The following is an 8,998-nucleotide window of genomic DNA, read 5'->3' as shown; positions in this document are numbered from 1 at the left end:
TGTGATTTCGCGATGAAATTTACGTGCACAACAAACATTTGTATAAGTATGCCACAAAAAAAATCAGAATTTATTTGACTTTTTTTTTTACTGTTCACACCAGGAGCATTTGCTACTGGATGTAGAAACTCCACGTCCTCTCCTTGCCCGTTTCTTTGTGAGCCATGCTACCCCTCTTGTAGAAACTTCAAACCTACCGAGATTAGTTCACCAACCATTTCTGTTACGAACCTAAAATCTGGTCAAAATATGAAATGAATAAAACCCGGTTCAAAGTGTCACAAGGTCATAATATCTAGTTCAAAGTGAAATTAGACAACATAATTATAAAATCTTCAATCTTTTATAATGTGAAAATGCTTCTAAATGAATCTGCACATATCCTAGCTATTATATAATAAAGTATTATTATTACTACGCTTGAACTGCGACCGTTTTCCCAAAGAAAAAAACCCGGAGGGGTACTAAGCTCTAGCATGTGGATGTAGTTATAATTGCGCAGTTATAAAACCTATAGCCAAGAGGCTGTAGATTTCAAAAATAGAGGTGCACTTATATTACAAATTTACAAGAGGCTGCTAGCCTCTGAGCGAACAAAATACTTGACATCTTTCAACCAAACAAAGGACGAATCTAGATATCTACGTCAAGACTAAAAAGGACCAAGATGCTCACTTTGTTCAGGGCTCCAGCCCTTCTCAATCTGTAACGAGCTGCTCAATCTTCACAGTTGACTCAGGAGGGTTCTGCTCAGCCCACACAGCTGCATCCTGATACCCAAGCTCGTACAATTTATCGAGAACTTCATCTTCAGCAGGTTCCAGAGCCCAGTTAAACAGCTGGAATTCGTTCAAGAGCACCGAGGCTAAGTTATAGAACAAAACCATGGATAGTTGCAAGAACTGTACATGTGAATTTCTGCTACCTGTCGTGGAGTAGCTCTGTTCTCCGGATTGCAGTCTGGACTAATACCAATCCCTTGCAGTCCTAGTCTGCCAGCTGGGAAAGCACAGATTCGAACCTACATTAACAGCCATACCAGTCAGTGATGAGCATTGTGTTAAACCAAAATGTGGTCTGAGTACTACAGTAGACTGGTTCCACCAGTGGACAGTGAATGGTGCTGAAAACAGAGTAACAGAGTGTACAAACAAAAGCCTCAGCTCGCAAGTGAGGACGAATATCAGGCAAACTTATGCCCATGCTCTCGTATGAAGGAGGAGAAGTGCTTGTGTGCAAGGCACAAAATAAAGATAGTATTTCAGTTAAGTATGGTTATGAGTATAAAAGAGTATAAACAAGTGTATTTGAGAAAAATATGCAAAGAACAACATTGTGAGGCAAACACATGTAGCAACATCCTTTCAATGGCAGATCATCAAACAGAAGGAGAGATGTCTTCATTGTTGGGAGAAAGGAAGAAAATTCCTCCCAGAAGAAATAAATGAAAGACAAGGCTCCAGATAATTGTGTATCTAAAAGTACCCTAAATTCCAAAAATATACTCCCTCCGCCCATAATATAAGAGCGTTTTTTACACTAGTGTAGTGTCAAAAACGCTCTTATATTATGGGAATGAGGGAGTAGCATGCAAGACACTAATAATGCTTATGATCAGAATAATGTTGCAGGAACAGCAAAAGGAAGTTGTAGATATACTGTTTCAGAAGCAGAAGTAGGTGGCATAAACAATGTAAGCCCCCCATCAACGCACAGCCTGTTACGGAATAAAGTCGCAGGCCTGGGGGCTAAGTATCTGAAATAAGAACACAAAGAAATCGTCTTCTCATTAAGCAAAATATAAGAACACAAATGCAGTGTTAGGAAAGGTTAGCATGAGTCTCACCCAGGAATAAACGAAGATGTAATAATTGCATTAATCACGTCTTCCTTGGAGTCAAACTGGTCAACCAGTAAGCCCCTAGGCCTCCAGGACAACTGAGTAATAGCAACTGTATGAGAAGAACATCAGTTTTCTGAAAATGACCAAGCTAAGTTGCCAGAGATAAAAATAGCAGAAAATGCACATAGACAACATGAAGATACAACACTTGTATAGTATAAAGCTTACCACGGATCCTTCCGTTGCACCTGATATGCAGATCATCTGGGAGAAACTTTTCTAGAACATCCTTGAGTACAGCCTGCACAAGGGCACAGGATTACATGGTGAAAACCTGTAAAAGTTCACCAGCTAATACAAGTAAGAACTAGTGCTTGGACATAATATCTTTGATCTTCAGCTTATTTATTTAAGGGCGTATAACAAGATGGCAGGTTATTCATCACCCTTTTATGCCACTACTTTGTTTGTAAATGAAAACATGAACTTAATCTTGAGTAAGTACAGCAAACACCAAACAAACCAAAATTTGAAAAATGAGATAATCTATAATACTACAACAAATTCCCAACTCAGTTGGAAAATTAGTCATAAATAAACCATGACTCGCATAGTTTTACCTATAATTTACATGTTCAGGTACTTGAGTCAAGAGTTGGCATCTGGCACCCAATGATATATGACAAATATAACTTGACGAGCTAAATTTTCATAGCTCAGTAGGTTTTGAATTTTTTTAATAGATTAATTTTACAGAACCAAGAGCTCAAGGATTAAAGCAGTGTATGCATACATAGTAAACAAACAGAAGCTCCACATCGTTTCTGTCACAGTCCATTTTAGTCACCAAAATTCATGATAACTCACGTCTCATGGTCATGCACTGCTGATGCTACTGATCCAGTTTTGCAGCATCTTAATCTTTTTAATAATCAATTCATAATGTTGCACTTCAACAGATAAACACCACAAAACAGAACAATGCAAGGGTTCTAATTCATAAAGAAAACACAACACAACAATTTAGAGGAAAATACTTCACTTCGAGCATTTTTTCCAGGTCATTTGCTCCCTTACCTTACCATAATTTATCCATACAGCACTCAGTATACTTAAAACATATACTCCCTTCGTTCCAAAATAAGTGTCGAGGAACAGAGGGAGTACTTTACAAAAATAAACAAAAGACATACCCCAAGGCGAAAGGCAGTCCCTTTACTCCGGCAGTCTTCAGCTAGAATCTTGGTCACCTGAAGAGCCTCTTGCATTGTCTTCCCGGATGCAATCACTGCACAGATTATGGCACCAGCTGATGAGCCAGCTAACGGAGTTCTTTCCTAATGCATATGCCAAAAAGGGAAAAGAATAGTCTATAAGAAGGTTTCTACAATAGATGAATATATAAGTTTGGATCACACATAAGTGATGAACGCTCAGGTATACTACTAGTTCCCATGCATAACCACGGCATGCCCTGCCACCACCACCTAGTACAAAGTAGCATGAGATCAAGACACAACCAAGCTACATGTATTTTAACCCAAAAGGCGCTCAATTGCTTGTAGGCACCAGGCACAACAATGGCTGAAATCACTATTTGTCCGAGCTATACAGTACAGAAAGTATGGATGCACATGAGGATATGGCGATGAGGTGGGGGATAAAGATGCGTACTGTGATGTAGCCTTTGTCAAGGAGGCACTGCGCGACGCCGAGGTGGTAGGGGAAGAGAAGCCCGGCGGCTGAGAAGCTGAACCCGGGGCTCGCTGTCGCCACCTCCCTCCGCTGCCGCTCCGCCTCCACGTCCTCTGGGCGCTGCTCCCACAACACCCCTTCCCTCTGCTCCACCTCGTCCACCGGCGCCGTCCCCCTCCCCGCGCGGACGAACAGCGCACTCAGACCCAAGAACAGCTCCCCCGTTCTCACCGCAATCGACTTCTTCTCGCTCTCGGCCTGCGGAGGCGGCGGCGGCGGCGGCTCGGGGTCGCGGCGCGCGGAGGCGCGGGCGAGTAGGAGGCGGAAGCGCGACGCTCGTGCGGAGGCGGAAGCCGGGGGCGGAGGGGGAGCGGTGTGGGACGGCGAGGGTTTGGGCGGGAGGCCGGAGGCGGAGGAGGAGAAGGCGAGGAGGGAGGCCATGAGGTGTCGTCGGCGGCCGACGCAGAGGCCGCGTGCGCTCGCCCGAAGCATACGGTGCTGCGTAAGCTCGGATTCTTCTATGTCGTCGTTTTGTGCGTGGATATCACAAATTTTCTTTAGATTAGAAAATAAGTATGAGATTTGTTGTCTTTTGACGCACGTAATAGCTCAGTGAAATTCAGAAAACACGGATATTATGATGTTCTTGCGGCATGAACCCTAGATTTTATTTTATGGCACGCGGTAGATTAATCCGAGTTTTATGCCACACGCGGCTGCCAGTTGGTTTTCTCTTCAGATACGACCAAACTTTATATTTTTTAGCAAAAAGAACAAAATTTATCTATAACTATATCTATACCCATTATTAATAAAGGGAATATGTATTTTTGGTTTGATTTAGTCCTTTCCGTTTGGTTTGAGTGCACGCGGGCAGGTACTTCTATGTTGATGGGTCTTTTATGGGCTTCCATAGAGACAGCAAAAAATAATTGGATCAAAATAAATCAACATTGGAAGAATTAAACATAGAACCTCCTGTCCAGATTGTCGATGTAACGACCAACAAACTATACGCCATTCACATTTACTAATCTCAACTCACTCCAAATATACGAATGACAATCCTCATGTTTAAGGCAAGCTAATTAAGTGAATGAGCTAATTAAAGAAAGAATTGTGGGCTTAAATAAAATATTTAAAAGGATGTGACTAATTAAAGAAAGAATTATAGGTAAACCGGCGGAATAATTAAATGAAAGATTATGATCTTAATAAGTAGAATATTCAAATAGATGAGGCTAATTAAAGAAAGATGAGGCTAATTAAAGGAAGGACTTGAGATAAAAAAAGGTAGGATAACTAAAAGGAAGGATCTGTAGGCTTCAATGTGTTGAGGCTACTAACTAGAAAAGGAAGGAATTGATTCCCAACTAAAACGGGTGAGGACGTCATGGAATTAAAGGAAGGATTATACTTAAACGGAATTAATGAAAGATTATGCCCGTCAAATAAAATGTAACATGGCTAAATTGCATCGTATTTTTTATGTTTATTTTGTAGAAGGATGCTGCGTTGCAGCATGTTCTTCATAGTGAATCCGGTGTTGTGGAACATTATGCTTGTATAAAACATCATTTTTTTTCGTTGCAACGCACGGGCATATGTGTTGGTATTAATCAAAGACCATAAATAGTGAGATATAATTTGGGTCATGTGACTGTTTAAACCATAGACGACGACCAGGTTGTTAAGCCTCGCTCTTATTAAGGGTATCTATAGCCGGGGCGGGCTAACTTGGCCTCCCAAATCTTGGCGGGCGTGTTTTGAGCCTCTATTTGTCATGAACACAACCATGTCCTCCAAGGTAAGTGATTAAGATTACTCTTTGCAAAGGTTCCTTTCATCTTCCTAGATTATGAGTGTGCCACGTGTTGTAACTTGTGAGTTTTCTCTTTTTTATAGACTCATTTATTCAAAATTTTATCTCTTAAACCGTGCGTCCAAATTTCGAATCGTTTTCATCGTTGGATTCTTCTTGTCGATATCTTCAAAATTAGATCATAGGTTGATATATTTCAACGAACATTTTTTAGGAAAAAAAACTGAATCAGAAGCATCTTTTCTTTTTTCGAAGAGGCACGACTGTGTCTCTTAAGAAGGCAAATTCGTGCCTCCACAAGAAGTGAATACGTGCCTCTCGCGCTAGGAAAAAACATACTTTTTTCTTTTTTCGAGAGGCATGAATGTGATTCCCGCAGAAGCAAATCCGTGCCTCCACGAGAAGTAAACCCATGCCTCTCAGGGAAGGAAGAAATAGAAAACATGATATTTTTTTCCTTTTCTGAGAGGCACGACTATGCCTCCCGCGGAAGCAAATCCGCGCCTACACGAGAAGTAAATCCGCGCCTCTTGTGAAAGAAAAAAACACATTTTTTTGCTTTCCCGAGAGGCACGACTATGGCCCAGTTTTTTTGCCAGAATCTGGGGATTCTCCCAGAATCCAACCCCGACCCAGCTTCTCCCAGAATCTTTGAGCCTCATTTGTTTTACAATCCTATCTAGTTAGGATCTAATTAGACAAGATTGTAAAACAAATAGGGGTCAAAGATTCTGGGAGAAGCTGGGTAGGGGAATCCCCAGATTCTGGCAAAAGAACTGGGCCTATGTCTCTTGTGGAAGCAAATCCATGCTTACACGAGAAGTAAATTTATGCCTCTTACGGAAAGAAAAACACGTTTTTTTGCGCAATTTTCTTCCAAAATCTAAGAAAACCCGAGGGAAACCAAAAAGAAAAAAAAACCCGAATAAACATCTAAAAGCCGAAAACGCGTATAGAAAAATAAAAAAAAATCGGAGGAAGCGCCCAGAGTGTGGCGACGGCTGAGAGTGCGCCAAATGGCATGCTCCCAGCCCATCCAAAGTGACCCTTGCAGGGGCTTCCGAAGGAGTACTCACTGATTAGTTGCTCACTCCACTTTCCACTTTATATGCCTGACATGCATTTGATCGCGCAGGATTGAAGAGAGAGAGAAACAAAAAATAATAAGGAAAACATTTGTATTCAACCAGATGAAAACAACGCACGCATGTTGCTCGAGAGGTTTCCCCTGGGCCATCGACCGCTTCCCTCTCGAGCCTGATCTATTCGCATGATCTCTCTCCTCCACGCGACTTCCTCGCTCCTGTTTTCCCGCTTCCCTATCTCTGGCTCCCATGGCGACTCAGTTCAGCCGCTCACACTGTTGCGGCCCAGGAGGAGTGACGCCGCCCACAATCCGCTGCAATCTGCCACGCGCCCCGTTGTGATGTTGCAACCCCGTGGGGCGACATGTGACATACTCCTGCAATGCAACATGTAGGGGACGGGCGGGCGTTGCCGACGATGCGATGTGTCGCTCGTCGACTCCCGTCGATGTTGCAGCACAACAACTCGACCACGACCATGGGTCATATGTTGCATTGGAGCTTCATCGGAGCCGTCAATGCTGCATTGGAGTCCTATCGAAGTTGCATTGGAGCTTCATTGGATGCGTCGGTGTTGCATTTGAGCTTTGCCGGAGTTGCATTGGAGTTTTCACCGGAGCCGTCGGTGCTTTGTTGGAGCTCCGTCGGTGCTGCATACGCTGGCGACAACGTCGACGTCTGCTGCATCATTGTCGGTGTTGTGATGCAGCATCGTCAGTGCCGTAGATGTGTTGTGATGGAGGACAGACAAGGTCGAGAGGGGTCCCCATGGATGTCTGGCAAGAGGAGGAAGACGAGTTGTGAAGCATATGATCGAAAGGCCTCGTGCGCCTAATCGGATGGCTCCCGAGGAGGATGTTTTTTGCAAACATCATCCATATGATTTGTAGCAACGACCAAAAAATAAAAGAAAAGGAAAGATGGACCGGGCCAAATCCTATATGGCACATTGACTGGACACGCCTAGGCATCCCATATCCTTCCCATATATAGGGGGGTATCAGGGTTTGCGGAATGCCCGCCTAGACCGTTTGGGGAGAATTTGAGGGGACCAGTTGTAGTTGTTCTAAGCCTCTCAAGTCTCAAGGTAGGAGTACTACACACTGGACCTACCTAGAAAGAAGAAAAGAAAAAAAATACCTCCACCCCACCCATATCGCTCACATACAGGCCACTAAAAAAGAAAAATGAAAATTTTGAAATTGATTTAGTGATCCATGGCTAATGCATGGGATGCACCTAGCAACGGCACACCGGCTATTTGAATGTCGGCGACCAATACACATGGCGGAGCAGCAAGGGAACATGCTAGGGGAATGTGTGTGAGGTGCGAGAACTCACATAGATGCTACCGCGGAGCGGGATGCATGTGCAAGGCCTCAGGGTTGCCGGAATCGGATTAGGGTCGAGCTCTAGTGGCGGTTGACGGGAGTTGATAAGTGCGGCGGGGACATAGGGTACTAGAGGGAGAGATGGAAGAGGGGCGCTAGATCCAGGAGCTTACCAGAAACACATAGGCAGGGGCGGTAGAGCCAGAGGAGCAAGGGAGCGGAAGAATGGCGGGGAGCGACAGGCTCTGGATGCCACTCGTGACTCCTTGTTGCCCACCTGCGAATGAGCCATACCGAGCATGTCCACCTTCGTTGGGCATCTCTTCTACCATCCAATAAGGACAATGCCACCTGCCTCGATGTCCATCTTCCCGAGCCTTCCGGCTAGTTAGTTTTTTCAAGTAATGGTCAGATTTCTTCTCTCCGCCCGCTCTCTCTGCATATAAATATATCCCATAACCCTTGAGTTGATTGCATATTTTGGAGAGACTTAGAAACATCTTTCATAGCAGAACTTTGAGAGATTGAAGGCCATGCTCCTCCCTTTCTTGAACCCGTTGCCTTTGTGCTCTATCTCTCATTGCTTCAATCTATGTTTGTTGTGAGAGTGATCTTATGTGTTCTTGAGAGAGTCAATTGAAGATCTTTTGAGAAGTTCATCCAAGTGATTTTGCTTAGTTTGTTACTCTTTGAGGGCGTGGACCTCCTAGATGGTTATGAGTCATTTGAGAGCCTTCAACATGTGAAGGAATGAAAAGTTTGTATAAGTTACAGTAATTGCCTTCTTCGTGGAAGATCAACCCTGGGTGAGGCGTTGACCTTAGTGGTATTAAGCCATGGTGGAATAGATGGGAATGCATTTTCTGGGCTCTTTGTGGTCTACATTGTCGAGACATTTGTGGTGTTAGGACTTTGTGTCTCAACCCTCGCCAACAAGGAGTGGGATAATGCTAACCATTTTTTCTTGAATATGCAAGAGTGTGCATATCATATATTAAAGAAGAAAGGCAAAGAAAGGCTCCACCAGAAGTTACATTTACATGTCTGTGCGGCTTTTAGCGCGCACCCACTCCACTCAGCTACAAGTAACCTACTCCTCCCTCATAGCCCACCTATACAAACTACCTTGGAAACTCCCCAAGTCCCTCTTGATTAGCCCTGCTGTAGCCCACACTTTGGCCTCAGACTTCACCTTCTGGATGAGCCTCTCGATCGATGAGGA

At 43.8% G+C, this 8,998-nt stretch overlaps 1 protein-coding gene across 1 annotated transcript; it reads right to left on the bottom strand.

Moving 5' to 3' along the window:
• Positions 1–479: 479 nt before the first annotated feature.
• On the bottom strand, positions 480–4,030 carry LOC119364958 (patatin-like phospholipase domain-containing protein 4). Its single transcript, XM_037630532.1, has 7 exons — positions 3,518–4,030; positions 3,037–3,180; positions 2,072–2,144; positions 1,847–1,952; positions 1,660–1,756; positions 926–1,021; positions 480–839 (listed from the first exon to the last, which is right to left on the bottom strand). Exons 1-7 carry the CDS (start codon positions 4,028–4,030, stop codon positions 699–701), a joined length of 1,170 nt encoding a protein of 389 aa, XP_037486429.1. The 3' UTR covers positions 480–698.
• Between the last annotated feature and the right edge of the window lie 4,968 nt (positions 4,031–8,998).

This window comes from Triticum dicoccoides, chromosome 2B (genome assembly GCF_002162155.2).
Source record: "Triticum dicoccoides isolate Atlit2015 ecotype Zavitan chromosome 2B, WEW_v2.0, whole genome shotgun sequence".
In the NCBI taxonomy this organism is placed as follows: Eukaryota; Viridiplantae; Streptophyta; class Magnoliopsida; order Poales; family Poaceae; genus Triticum; species Triticum dicoccoides.
Note: the sequence above shows the minus strand (reverse complement) of the source record. Positions and strands in the feature narration are given on the sequence as shown.

Bases quoted from the DNA above. Each gene is read 5' to 3' on its own strand.
- LOC119364958 (XM_037630532.1), bottom strand. From the start codon at position 4,030: ATGCTTCGGGCGAGCGCACGCGGCCTCTGCGTCGGCCGCCGACGACAC. The intron at 1,757-1,846 runs GTGAGACTCATG...TTCTTATTTCAG, and splicing joins ACATCTTCGTTTATTCCTGG to ATACTTAGCCCCCAGGCCTG. The intron at 1,022-1,659 runs GTATATCTACAA...CTGTTAATGTAG, and splicing joins CTACTTCTGCTTCTGAAACA to GTTCGAATCTGTGCTTTCCC.